This window comes from Hibiscus syriacus, unplaced genomic scaffold (assembly GCF_006381635.1).
Source record: "Hibiscus syriacus cultivar Baekdansim isolate YM2019G1 unplaced genomic scaffold, ASM638163v2 tig00111330_pilon, whole genome shotgun sequence".
NCBI classification, from domain to species: Eukaryota; Viridiplantae; Streptophyta; class Magnoliopsida; order Malvales; family Malvaceae; genus Hibiscus; species Hibiscus syriacus.
The window spans coordinates 1086887-1102339 of NW_024063059.1; the positions used below are offsets into that span (position 1 = coordinate 1086887).

The window sequence follows — 15453 nt, forward strand, 5'->3', positions numbered from 1 at the left end:
CCTCATTTTCCTTTTCCCCTTTGCTCCCAGATTCAATATTTTCAATTTTCTCCACTCTTATTTGTTTCTCATGCAAAACTTCTCTTTCAACTTTCTTCATGGCTTTAGTTTTCTCTCATTCCTCTATTCGTGACTTGAGAGTAAGTTGGTATTCATGAACTTGATTTGGAAGCATAGGTGCCAACGTGATCTTCCTCCATTGATATTGGAAAGAATACTCATTGGAGAATCCATTGTGAGTAGCCTTCTTATCAAATTGACAAGGACGTCCAAGAATAATGTGGCTTGCACTCATTGGAGAATACTCATATCTTCTAATGGAGAAAGGAACAACGACTTGTTTGGTTACCTTGGCTTCTCCCACATCATTGAGCCACTGTAATTTGTAAGTATGAGGATGCTTGGAAGTTTTTAGGCCCAACTTCTCCCCCACGTGAGTGCTTGCTACATTTTTACAACTTCCTCCATCAATGATCACTATGCAGACTTTATCTTCCACATGACATTTGGTATGGAAGATATTCTCTCTTTGTTAATCTTATTGACTTTGAATGTTCAAAGTCCTTTTAACTACAAAGATATTGGATGAAAGAAACATCTTAGCAATATAAGAAAAGGAAATGTGTAGAAGACCTTACCAATTATTGCTCTCACAAAGCCTCACAAGTTCACTCCAAAGAAACTTGAATGATACTCAATCCACTCATGTTTGCACTCTAGGACTTTAATGCTTTTACTGGTCCTCTTCTAGTCTCCCATGCTCAAGCCTTTTTCCTCTCAATCTCTTGTCTCAAGTTCTCTGTAAACTTTACTCGAAATTATACCAAGTAATGCTTACTTGTTGTGTGTCGGCTTCAAATGATTAGTAGGTATGGAAAAGCAAATATGTAAAGGGTGGCTTAAAAAAGAAAAAAAAGAATAAACGGTTACTTACAGCAAAGGCACTTTACAACCTCCTCTTCTAGTCTCCCATGCTCAAGCCTTTTTCCTCTCAATCTCTTGTCTCAAGTTCTCTGTAAACTTTACTCGAAATTATACCAAGTAATGCTTACTTGTTGTGTGTCGGCTTCAAATGATTAGTAGGTATGGAAAAGCAAATATAATGTAAAGGGTGGCTTAAAATAAGAAAAAAAAAGAATAAACGGTTACTTACAGCAAAGGCACTTTACAACCCTTTTATCACCACAATCAATTTGAAATTCTTACTTGACTTGCTTAGTGATGAACTTGATGTTTATGCTTTCTACTTTGTAATTTTCTTTTCTTTTTCCTTTTCTTTTCTTTTTGAGTTCTTTGCTAATTTTTTTTCTTCACTTGCACTTAACTTGCACTTTTTTTGGTATTTTGTTGTTGTTGTTGCACGTTGCTTCTTCCACCAAAGCTCTGAATACCGCTTGATATAAGGTACTTGTACCTTTAATTGATTATGGATCTAGGAAGGAAGCAAAACAACCTGCATAAGTGAATGGCTCAAACATAGTGGTTTGGTAGTTGATGTAAAGGTGAAATGGAGGGCTATTTATGAGATGAGAATGGTAGCGGAAGTATTGTTGTTATGGCTATGGTATGACTTATGAAAGAAATGATGGTTGGTGAGGACAGTATCTTAGAAATACCAAGGACGAACCAATGCTACAATGAGCAAAGACCCAGCCTTACAAATCTATCTAAGGGATGGTAGAAAAGGACTTGGACCTACTATCTATAAAGAGATAAGAACCACAAGTATCAATGGAATAGAGGTTGACACCACAAGTAAGAATTTACTTGATAAGTCGATAAAAGTCACAAGGACTTGATAAAAGAGAATAATATCTCTTTAATTAATATCAAAGGTGTGTTTACAAATGAATAGGACTAGCCTATTTATAGTTTTTGAAGAGACATAGTCGAATGGGTATCTAATGGTTCGGCTAGCCCTTGTATCTCTTCGAAAATACATAAAGTAACTGAATAATTAAATTAAAAGCATAGGTGTTGGTTCGGTTGGCATGGGAACTCCAAATCCTTGCCCGAATAATACTAGAACCCGTTCAAGTTGGCGCCAAAGTGAATGGATAGGTGCCTTGGTCGAATGGTGAAGTCACCTGGTGTTTAGCGTGCATAGGAAGTCACACACATTGCACACATTTGTTGATCACATGGGCGTGCACATGGGAGTTCTAGGGATGCTTGTGGTGCAGCCTTGTGTATGGGATGAAGGCTGGTCATGTGCATCTCCTTGGGTATGTGTGAGTTCTTCCTCAAGCTAGCATAGGCGTGCATGTAGCTAACAAGCAAGTGGGCTGTTATGAGTTGTTGTTTCAGCCGAGTCCTCCTTGGCTACTTAGCATCTCTTGTAGATACTTTCAGCTAGTCACTTGATCAATTTCATCAACTTAGATTCAAATAGTCCACCTAGCTGAATTTAGCTAGCCTTGAGCTCCTCTAGCTGATTTGAGCTTCCCATTGTGGTCCATGAGCTTCCATGAAGTTTGTGAGATAATTGTGAGCAGCATATGAATTCCAAATAATCCAAAAAGCTACCCCAATGTGTGCCTTGCCTCCATGTACCTACATGTGCAAAGAAAACAAGGTAAATCAAAAGAAATGAGCTGGAATGAATCAATTACCTTACTGTCGTGCATGTGTATGATCTTGTGAGCTATGAATGCATATCATGAGCTAAGAACTATATGATATAGCATATGTAACCTAATGTATACGACTTACGAGCTTAATTAAATGCAATTGAGATAAGAAATAAATGATTAAGCACGCTGCCATTTCATGAATGAATTGAAACATAGTTAAATGAATGCAAAACTAATATGAAATAATAACTTGCTTGAAATAACATAGTGCATCAATTAACATAAAGATGTAGATACATATATCATGTATGAAAATCATATAGTATGCAAGTGAACGATAACATATGATTATTCAATAATAGTTTAAGGAGTAAAAGCATGCTTATAACATTAAGTGATGCATATAGAAGATAATAAAGGATAAAGTAAGGAACAACTCCCTTAGAATCATCTATGAAGAACATCCATGGTGTGATCAAGTCATGGAGAAAGTTGGAGCTAGTTTGGATCGTATAACTCTACCAAGTAGCTACTTACATGTTTCCACAACTTCCATTATTAATGATTATGGAGTAAGGTTTACCTTGTATCAAACATCGGGAATGGAATAAGTTTGTTCTTTGAATATTAACTTCTTCCGTATCTTAAAAACTTATAGACCGATTTATAACCATACAATTAGATCTGAAAATGTCACACCCCAAAATTAGGGGCAAGAATTTATTAATTTTAAGTATCGAATTAAAGTTGTAATAAGGAAAATTTAGGACCAAATTGTAAGTTTCTAAAATTTTTGGGTTAGTTTTAGAAGTGCTGGAAATCTAGGGACCTAGTCTTGGATTTCTTAATTTTTAATGGTCAATGAAAATTTGTTTCCCCCCAGTCAGAATCAAAACAAGCTATTAAATAACCTAGTTCCAGAAATTTACATCGACCCAAACAACCACCCTATCGCCAATCAGTCACCTCCGGCCAACGGTGAAGTACAACGCCCATCCCAGCTACATTGCCACCATCTCGCGACTCTAGCTCAGACCACTAATGACTGAGATCAGCCCCCGTTCCTCAGGATTTAATCGTTGGAAGTTTCAACGATTTTAAAGTCCCACCGCTTGAATTTCGTTGATTCCGATCGCTATGCTTGTCGACTCATTTCATCGCCTCGAGCACCAGACTCCCCACCTCTGTCCACTCAAAACTTGGCCCATGAGTTACTCCATTGCCGTCAATTGTTCCGATCGTCGGTGTGGGTAATTTCTTTGATTCTTTTCTTGTTTATTTAAATACTTTTGGTTGAAATATTTGGACTGAAATTGATTGATTGGGGTTAGTGGAAGCTCGTGGATGAATAGGTTGATCGTCCCAACCCTTGTCGTCGCCACACACGCCGGTGAAGCGCGTGGGGCTTGTCTTGGCCTTGAGAAATTTCTAGGACCGGGTCAACCCGACCAGGCTATTCTGACCCGCCTGGTTCGGTCCAGTCACCGAGTCAACTCGGTCTAATTCAACCCGTTCAAGTCAACTCGGTCTGAGTCAACCCATCCGAGTAAACCCGTTGACTTTGATCTATTGACATTGACCGGTTGACTTTGACTGTTGACCATTAACTTGAGCCAAAAGTCAACTTTTCCGAAAAGCTCTCATTTTATGTTTTTCGACGTCCTGAGTCTGAATCTAAAGTTCGTTTTGCCAAATTCGCACCCAGTAAGTCGTTCTTCAGAGATTTACATTCGGATTCAATAAGGTTTTTAAATTAAGTTCAGTTTCTAATGTAAATTTGATTGCTTTGTATCCGAGAGATTATTGGAAGTTGAATTAAAGTTCAAGGGAAATCGAATGGAGTTAAATGGTGGATCGGTATGGCACAGAAACCTACGTAATACATTACTACTTGTTTCATGCTTTATGGAACATGTTAGTATTGATTCCTGCATGGATAAGTATAATTGGTCACATGTATGTAGTGATTATTTTCTAAACTCGATCTGAATACTATAAAATGTCGGTAACCGGATAGGACTTATATGGCTTGCTTAAGAAAATGGAAAATCAATCGGAAATAATAATAATAAGCTCGGTGATTCAATAATGAATAAATTGACTTCAATATCAGTAAATTTTGATTAATTTCTTTTAAGGTTAAATACCGAGAATATTTTGATAATATATTACCTAAATAACCCTAAGGGGGAAAATTATAAAAATACCCTTGTACTAAAAAGGAGCAAGACTTTCCCTAGTGGTGAAATTAACCTTCAGTGAGAAAATGATCAAAGTACTCTGAACTTTAATGGAACTGGAATACTTTCAAAACTAAGTTACCCGAAGTAATTCCACTAACGTAATTAAATGAAATTACGATAATACCCTTAAAGAGTAAAAAATAATATGTATCACTATGATAATGGGGACAATCTGCGAGCTCATATCTTGGTTCACTTGAACCTTGGAAACATCGATTTAAATTCTGGATCTATATTGGATTTATAGAAATACCTTAAAGTGTAAAATGATAAAAATGCCCCTAAAGTGTAAAATAACCCACGAAACGTCTAAGCACTATAATAAATAATACTTTCAGCTTTAAAATGAACAAATTAACCTCAAATACCAAATGACTTTATTATATGACCAAATTGAACCGAACGGAAGTACAATATGTATCCGAAATTCAGAACTGTTCGAATTACTCTGAAGAACGCTGAAGTGACCGGGATAAAATTTACTACTAAATGAACTAAGTAACCTCAATGAATGAGGATTAAGTAAGTGATTTGGATGAGTGGGAACGTGGATGAACTTACATGATGTATTGTCCCTATTGGTTATGAACCACAGATTAAAGTACGTTGACAATTCCTGATATTGTTGCAATGTGGAAATAAAATAAAGACCATTGGAATATATGTTCGTCTCTTTTAGATATATTCAGAGATGATTCTGAAGGTGATCTATGGACAAGAATTGTTGGTACTAAAGATTGAATACCCTGGAAGGGCAACGAATGGATCGGTCGATATGCATCAGTTCTAGGAGTTGTTTAGCTCGAGTTATTTTGATAATCCGATAGATCGAAACATATTGTAAATGTCTTGAACCTTTATTTCTCTCTTATCAGCTCAAATCACTCTGGTCATATCTGATCACACAACTAATTCAGATGAAAAGGATCATGAATACCCATTTGGTTCCATTGGACTTAAAATCCTGATAATTAAATTCAAAATCCTGAATACCCCTGATGGTGAGTAATGGAATCACTCTCCGTAAATTTGAATTTAGAATTATTTTGTGCAAGGGTTCCTGAGCAATTTCCTGATGCACCTGAATTATAGTGGGATCCTAAAGTATCAACTTTAAATGTCTGATTAGATCCATTAGTAATTGATCCCTTTAATTGGACTTCGTTCATGGAATTCGATCAAAGCATATATGCTTTACGTTTTCCTAATAAATATTCTATGCTTCTGAAAAATACTTGGATCTTCTAATGTGTTCCACATGTACTACATGACAGTTTTATATGTTTTGAAATGAGTTTTAACGAAATTATTGATTTTCTATTTTATGAACCATGGCAACATGGTATGTGTTCTCCGATTTTCAGTTTTCAATGAAAAATATGAATTGTTCTTAATTTATGGAATCATAGAATTTATTGAGTTATGAACTATGGTTTCATGTTTCATTGGTTATTACTTGAATTTTTTTATTGGGACATTATCTGGGTAGACTGGAGTATGGAGGTACAACTTCGATCAAGCTGGTAAATCCTTACGGACCTAAGGTGATCCTTGGGTAGGCTCTCAGGCCTCAAGGCACTCCCTTGTATTAATCACGGGACTACTTATGGTGTACAGGCAGAGATCAATTATACGGTTTATTTCATTATCACGGTTATGACAAATGACAGGATCACGATCCAGATATTACGATTAAAATTGATTTCTACTGGATTTTTATATGGGTAAGATTCTAGAGTATGGAGGTTCAACCCTGATCCAGCTGTAAATCCTTACGGACCTAAGGTGAACATTAGGTTGGCTCTCGGGCCCCAAGGTATTCCCTTAGGTTGGCTCCTTTTGTTGTGTGCTTAGGGTAAGCCCTTATGGATGCAGTTATGGGGAATTGCATAACGGTTTTCAGTTGAAGGGTTCTACTATGGTTTTGAAAATATGTTGTAAACAATTACTGTTTTAAAAATATTTATATCTTTTCACTGGTTTTGGTTGGAACACACTAGACATCCTATTCGATCTCCTGAAAACGTGATACTATGAATGTTTCCTGTGAACTAAGATCTTCATGGCTTCTACTTGATGAACTACCAATGGAACCCCAACCTTTCCCGAAAATATGTATATGTCTGTTTAAATAAGGAAATTTTATGGTTTCCCTTTTATTTGCATGTCCTGTAGCATCAACTGGTAATATTGTATTACTGAGCTTTCTAAAGCTCACTCTGTTACTCACCTACTACAGGTTAAAAGGATTGAACCAGTGCAACTATCAACAACGGTAAGGGAGTTTCACCAGTTTTGCTTACGGAGTATAGTGTGTGTGTTTAGGGGGCATGTAGTTGTATATTGTTTTTATATCCGAGTTTGGAATCTGCTTTATTTTTAATAATGTTAAATTTTATTGTTATGTTTATAAATTGTTTTATGATTTTACATGTTTTAACAAAAAATTTAATTTTCCCTAGAGTTACACGGTGGGTCACTCCGATGGCCCTAATATGACACCCCAAATCGGAGCAGGCCACCTATATCGGTCTAAGGGGGTTACAGAAAAATTGTCTTAGTTCAAACACCCTGAAAATCAAACACTCAATGAATCATTTAAAGTAAAATAAAAATAAAAGAAAGAAAACTCAACAAAGCAAGAAACCTCATAAGTCACTCCAAGAAAATAACACAACGAGAGGCAAGTAAGCCGATATTGTACTCTTTAAAACTCACTTTACCAAGTATTCTTCCACAGTTCGTATCAAAGTTTGATTACTAGCAAAGGCAGTAAGAAAACCTAAAAGCTCTAAGAGGCCAAACAAGGGTTAGACTCTAAGAGAATGAGAATGTAAAGAAGGAATAAGTGTGCAAAAAAGAATAAGTATGCAAACTCTTTATTCATACTAAGACAAGGAATATATTGTTTTAGACAATGTAAAAGAACAATAAAAAGTGAAAACAAGGGAACCTAAAGCACTAAGAGTCAAAGAAGAAAAAAAAGAACCAAACCAGAAACCTAGAAATGGTATGTCAACTTGAATAACGTTTTTGAGAGGGTTACCGGGTCCAAAAATTCTAAAAACATTCTTGAATGTCTTTTGATGTGTTTCGAAAGTACCTGTAAATTTTCAGAACCAAATACCTTCAGTAGTATCCAGTAAACTCTGTTGAACGGTGAGTCCTCAAAAAGTATGTTTTTCTTGATCGTTTTGTTCGAAGTTTTTATTGATCTCAAAAAATTCAGATTGTTTTTTTGAATGATCTTCAATATATTTAGTTTCAATCTGGAAATTTTTACCATGAAATTCCTCTTTTATAATTTTCAAGAAATTCGACAAGATTCTAGACCGAATCTGCCAATGAAACTTGAACTATTTATTTGAAGAATCTAATGAACTCCTATTGGGGTGAATTTTGGATTGGATATTACTCTTAGGATGAATATGAGATCTAGAAAAAATCAGCCCTAAATTCTTTCGTTTTCAATTTTTGAATTTTTTTTTTATTTTTTTATTTTTTTGGATGAAAAATAGAAAACTAACAAGAAGGATTTGAATCTAAGTTAAAATTAAACAAAAAAATATAAAACTATGAATCGTTTGTGAACTAGCTCCGTTCGGGTACCTTAGTAGTTTTTTGTGCAGCAAAAAGCATGATTGCTTGATTCTTTCCAAGAATCGACCCAAATCTAATACCAATTGATAGGAAAGCCATGGTGGGTTAATGAACATTGCTCTTGTTGAAGAATCAAACCTAAAAAAGCTTTAGACTCGATGAAGAACAAAGGGGGATGAATAGGAGAAGGTAGCGGCAACAGTTAGAGTCTTTTAGAGTTTCTTTTGAGTGCTGGAAACAAGGTAAAAAAACAAGGTTAGAACAAGATAAACAAAATATGAATAAATTGAGAATAAAGTATGATAATCAAGAAATCAAAATATCTCCCTTATGAAGGTGAATGGTAAAGATTATGATGGTGATAATGGATTTGTAAAAAATAGATGGATAAATGTCTTATCGAACCCTCCTAGTCGCAATGAAAAGGCAAACTCGATAATATGGATCTAACCAAGCCTCCTAGTCGCGATGAAAAGGCAAATTGCAATGTGAAGATTAATATCCCTCACAAGAACTTGAAAGAACTCTAGGAGAAGAAGCTTCGAATGCACAAGGCAATCAGCACTTGCAAAACGAACTCTCGTTGTATTATTAATCAAAGAAATTTGTTTTAAAAAGTTGAATGAAATCTCCTTTATATAGGGGATGAGTTCTAAATGTCCTAAATAACTAATGAATAAAATAATAACAAACTAAACATGTCTTAACTTTAATTCCAATAAAATAATAATAAACTAAAAATAATGTTTTAACCCAACATTAATTCATAATAAAATAATAAATATAATCCTAAAAGACAATGCATCATTCTATATTAAATTATATTACAAATAAATCAATAAAAATATTGAAAATTCGTAACATTTACAAAATCCCTTATTAATCTCGTATAAGATTTTCTGCATGCATTGTCTTCACTAAAATGGTCATATCTTGAGTTCCCTATATCGGATTGATGCAATTCAAGAACCGTTGGAAAGCTAAGATATAAAAGATCGTATATCCAGAAGACATGTTGATCAAATAAGATCAGGATCCTATTCAAAAAGTCATTGTAAGTCTGTTGTTGTTCTGGTCTTCTTTGCTAAGCCTTGGACGAGTGGATCATTTGGAAGAGTTATTACTTCTTCCTTTGATGTGAGCCTTATGATGCATGTATCAAGATTGTATCCATTTCACAAATTATTCACTCTTTTTTTCTTCCCTAAAAGTAAGTTTATTATTCTATTCGTATTTGGAAACGGGTGAAGCCTTGACTTCTCTTACGGCTCCTGTATAAATCTCCTCAGACTGCCATACCAAACAAAGGTTTATGACATTGAAAAATAGGGTGAAGTACATAAATAATCCCCCGGGCACTACTTTATCTAGTCCCCGACTATAGGGCACTGTTTATTAAATTTCTGATTATTAAAAGTTATAAAATTGTTCCTCAACTGTTCATATGTCTCAAACTCGTCCCTTTTTCGTTAAAAAAATGATGGTCGTCTGAGCTGGATGTCTCAAACTCGACCATAATCGTTTGAGTTGTATTTTTTGGATTGACTCTTCATTTACATTATGTTGTTGAGTCAATGCTTGAAACATTATGTCGTCGAGCCAGTGCTTGAAAGCAACAACGATGCCAGTAGACATCATTAAAATATGTTTTTATCATATGCCAGCAGGTTAACGTCCAGTTTAGACGACTGTCAATTTTTTAACGAAAAAGGACGATTTTGGAATATATGAATAGTCTGGTGATTATTTTGCTACTTTTAATAGTCGAGAGAATCAATAAAACGTCCTATAGTTGAAGGACTCAACAAAACAACGACCTATAATCAGGGATAATTTGTATACTTTACCCGGAAAAATAAGATATTACTCTTTCTACTGCCTAGTTTGTTGATCTAAAACTTTGTGAAAAGTTTCGGTTCAGGTCCCTGAGCTATTAAACCTGTAGGTATTTTCCAAAGACCAATAAATGCTGGAGCAGAGTATTTCTCTCATACTACCAGAACCTGCAATCATCATTTCAAATGCTTGCATTACATTACATTAAGTTAAATATTGAAGAGATTCGGTACCTCGTTGTCACTGATGACAAATCCTCCAACCGCAACTTGATGGGAAGCATTACCCAGGAAACACGCTGGGTCCTTGTGGCAGCCAATAAGTTAACATTGCATAACCTTTCTCTGCGTGGTGATACTCGGAATCCTTCCTGCATCACCCATTGTACTTCAAACAATTTTCCATGAAATTTAACTGCACTCACTTCTGCTTTCTGCATGCCAGTTTTAATGTCCGGAACATACCTTCACTGCAACTGGTACAAGCTCTGATTTTTCAGCCGGTAACTTGAGCCAAATTCCCTTCTTTTCCTGCAGATTGATGGTTGAATATCAGTCTCGAGTAGAAGTTGTAAATAGATACATCGAGCGAGTCCATCACGAGCTCACAAAGTCTAAACTCAAAAAGTAATAATATGTAAAATATATCAAACTAACATATTATAACGAAAGTAACTATCCACAAAAATTTCAAACTAACATATTACAATTGGAAAAAAAATGTTTAACAATAATATATTATCAATTCTAAAAGCAATACTATCAACATCCTAAATAATTACTAAGAAAATAATGAGTTGTTTGTGAACTTATCGAGTCGAGCTGAACCTTGTTCAACTCAACTTGTTAAGATAGCGAGTCGAATTTAAATCAAATTGAACTTTGATTTTTAACGGAGTCGAGCTCGAGCTTCTGAATTCAATTAGAAACCTAGACATGGATCATTAATTTACCTTATCCTTCAATTAGAAACCTAAACAGGGATCATTAATTTACCTTTGCCTTCCAATGAGAAAGTGAGAAACGAAGCATGGAAGCAAAGACGTGGATTAGCTGGTAATCTCTCGGAGTCAACAATAATACCACCATACAGTTTTCTCAAATTCCTTCTAGTAATCTCATACCCCAAATCTTCAGCTCCAAGTTTCTGTTGCTCAAATGAACTCACAGCTTTCTTTGGCACCTGGATATTATTTGGAGCACCTGCAAAAGAAGCCTTTGGAGATATGCCTGCAAAAAACAAACCTTCAGTGAAGAAACTATTTCTCATACATCAACAAGAACCAAATGACTTTGGTGGTTAAATTCGAGCACCACGTACGAATGTACAAACATTCAATGGTTTACAATCTTTGAGGATATGCTACATCAACCAAACCATTAGAATTTAACTTTGAAAGAAGTGAATATTTGGTGTGGGATGCACTTAACAACCCTGGGCCTGAAATGGCTTGAACATGTGGTTTCCAAGCGTGCTATTTCGGATGTTGGCTTAGAAATTGAACAAAAATGGCTGCACTCCATCTTTGACAGGTAGACTCACAGTTTCCAATACTCCAAACTACTTAGAAGTTTAAACCACTGATGAAAGATCCACTGATTTTTTTATAACAGCTGGTTGATATCCTATATAAAAATCCTTGGGTTAAGAATGGGTCTAATTTTAGTTTTGGTCCTTCTATTGTGCTAAATTTTGGGATTTAGTTTTTTTTTATCTTAATTTAACATAATTCGGTGCTTCTACCTTAAGTCGTTATTGGTTAGTCCAAATTAGTAACACCATTGATTATAGACTTAAAAGATAAATTGATCCATATCAAATTAGGTGATATTCAAGTAAGTCTAGAAGTGAAATATTGTCTTATCTGAACTCTAACTTTAAAGTTTACGATAAATAAATATGTAAAATTTGATTGCATAGTTTATAAATAATAACTAATATGAGATTTCTTTTTCAGTTTAGGTCTTATTTAATAATGATTTTTTTTATTAAACTAGGTAACTATAAATCAATATTTGATATATATCAATCACTTGAAATTGAACATTCATTCCTTTAACATTCATGATACTCGAACTCGAGACCTCAAGGAATAACAACAATTTTTTTACCACTAATATCACAAATCACTTGATTCGTGAATAATAAATTTTAAAATAAAAGTTTAATTCGTATAATATTTCATGGCTTACCTGATTATCATCTAACATGACTCAGATTATGTAACCCCCTCAGACTGATGCGGGTAACCCGATCCGATATGGGGTGTCACATTAGGGCCACCGGAGCGACCCACCGTAAAAATAACGGAAAATTTAAAACTTTTATTAAAACGTGTAAACTCATAAAATCATTTATAAATACAAAAGTAAACTTTACCAATATTCAAAAATAAAACATATTTTCAGACTAGTATATAAACAAAATACAACCTACATGCCCCCTAATCACAAGTACCATACTCTGCAAGAAACGCTGGAAGAACTCCCTTACTGATGTTGATAGATGCATTGATACGATTCTTTTAACCTAAAAAAAGGTGAGTAACAGAGTGAGCTTTGGGAAGCTCAATAATACAATACTACCAGTTGATGCTACATGACATGCAGATAAATGGAAAACCATATAATTTCCTTATTAAATCAGGCGTATACTGGTTTTTGGAATAATTTGGGGTTTCACTAGTAGTTCATCGAGTATAAGCCATGAAGATTTCAATTCATAAGAAGCATTCATAGTATCACATTTTCAGGAGATCGAATAGGATGTCTAGTGTGTTCCAATCAAAACCAGTGAAAATATATAAATCTTTTAAAACCATAGCGAAACCCACCAACCATATTCCATTATGCAGTTTCCCATAACTGCATCCATAAGGGCTTACCCTAAGCACACAGCAAAGGGAGCCAACCTAAGGGAGCATCTTGGGCTTATGGGCTTACCCAAGAAAGTTCTCAGGGCCACAGTGCTTACCCAAGAAAGATGTCAGGGCCGCAAGGCCTACCCAAGAATGATCTCAGGGCCACGGGGCCTACCCAAAAAAAATCCCAAGGCGCAGGGCCTACCCAAGAATGATCTCGGGGCCGAAGAGCCTATCCAAGAGTCACATTAGGTTCATAAAGATTTACCAGCTTGATCAGAGTTGTACCTCCATGTTCCAGTCCTACCCAAAATCGGTATCTCAAGATACAATTTGTACAGTAAGCAGAATTTCCATAAATCCGTAATCATCGTGATCATATACCAGTGAAAACTGATAATCATATAACAATCATATTCAAAAGTCATCACCAGTAAGTTGGTGCATCAATAAAACAATAAACCATAGATTTTGGTGTCCCACATTTCAAAACAGATAAACCAATTACGTAGTACATAGGGAACACACTAGAGGGTCCAAGTATTTTTTAGAGACACTTGGCAGTTATCAGGATGGATAACATGAAACTGATTAGGAAGAAATGAAGGTTCAAGACATTTACAATCTGTGTCGATCTATCGGATTATCGATATAACCAAAGCTAAACAACTCTCAGACTAATGCATGTCGATCGGTCCATTTAATGCCCTTCCAAGGTATTCACTCTTTAATACTAACAATTCTTGTCCATTGAACACCTTCAGAATCATCATTGAATAGATCTTAAGGAGGCGAACAAATATTCCAATGGTCTTTATTTTATTCCCACGTTGCAACAATATCAGGAAAATGTTGACATACTTGATTCGTAGTTTACAACCCATAGGGACAGTACATCAGGTAAGTTCATCAACATTTCCATATGTATCCAAGTCACTCATTTAGTCTTAAGTCATTGAGGTTACTTAGTTCCTTTAACAGTCAGGTCTATCCAGGTTACTTCAGAGTTTTCCAGAATTATCATCGATCCAAACTTGAGAAGACGAATACGTATTCAAGAGATATTTATGTCATTCAGGTACTGACATATCATTAGAGTTGATCGACTCACTTAAGTTTTGTTCCATAACTTTTAAGGGTAGTACTACACCCATGTTTATTTGGATTCCTTAATTAATCCAGGACATTTACTTATTCTAAGCCATAAGGTTATTTTGGTCATTTTGGTGCCCAATGTTATTCCCGTCATTTCAAAGCTTGAGGATATCCATTCATTCCTGGCTTGGTGATATTCTTGGGTCATTTCCATTCCAGGGGTATTTTGGTCATTTTACATATCTAGGGTATTTTAATCCTTTCTTTTTGTCCATCTTATTATTAAATTCAAACTTATCATCTATTTCAGTCTTTTCGAACAATTCTGACAAAATAGCGCCCTCGATAAATTATTCTACAGGTATTTACTCATAACTCGGAGATTTATGGATTATCAGAAATTTTCTGTGTAAATGTATGAACTTAATGATGAAATTAGTAATTCATCGATTTAGGCATGACTTCTTGGGTACTTTCTCATTCAGGGTCAATTCGGACTACTTTTTCTTTTCAAGGGTAATTTCGTAATTTCTTAACCATGAAATTTCAGTATTAAAACTCTTAACAAGGATAATTATAATTTATACATTCTAGGGTTAATTGCTTTCCCAGATAATCTCTAAACTTGAAATTATTCCTTATCAAACTTCTAGTATCTTGTACAAGCCATCTTGGGACTAGAATTCAATTATCCATATTTTCTAAGCAAAACTAGCATTTTCTATGCACATCAGTAGTTTCATCGGATCAATATGTCTTTTCAGATTATTATCCAACTTCTAAGGACAATTTTTGTCTTTTTACAATATAAGGCTATTTTCATAATTTTACTTAACCAGAGTATTCTCATAATTTCTCATCCAAATAACTTTGGCATTTAACCTTTAATTATATAAATTATAATTTACAAATCCATGGCTAATTCCTTTATCACTTAATCCAGAACTTATAATTTAATTCCAACTGTCCTCCAATTTCATGTATTAGTCATCTGAGACATATTCAATTACCTACTTCATTCTTATCGAGTGTAGGAATTAATTAACTATCCAGATAAAACCAAACATTTTCATTCATGCATTTACCAATACCAACATGTATTACCTCAATTTTAATGTCATATTGATCGACCATTTAAATTCCATTTAAACGCCCTTAATCTTGAAATCAAAGTTCACTAATTTCTCAGATACATAACAACAAAAATTTCATCAGAAACGGAACTTAATTACGAAAAACGGATCGT

General features: G+C 34.8%; 1 protein-coding gene across 1 annotated transcript; it reads right to left on the reverse strand.

Moving 5' to 3' along the window:
- Positions 1 to 9640: 9640 nt before the first annotated feature.
- On the reverse strand, positions 9641 to 11521 carry LOC120158685. Its single transcript, XM_039169481.1, has 5 exons — positions 11231 to 11521; positions 10717 to 10782; positions 10539 to 10622; positions 10414 to 10419; positions 9641 to 9706 (listed from the first exon to the last, which is right to left on the reverse strand). The coding sequence occupies exons 1-5, from the start codon at positions 11519 to 11521 to the stop codon at positions 9641 to 9643; spliced, it is 513 nt and encodes a 170-aa protein (XP_039025412.1).
- Between the last annotated feature and the right edge of the window lie 3932 nt (positions 11522 to 15453).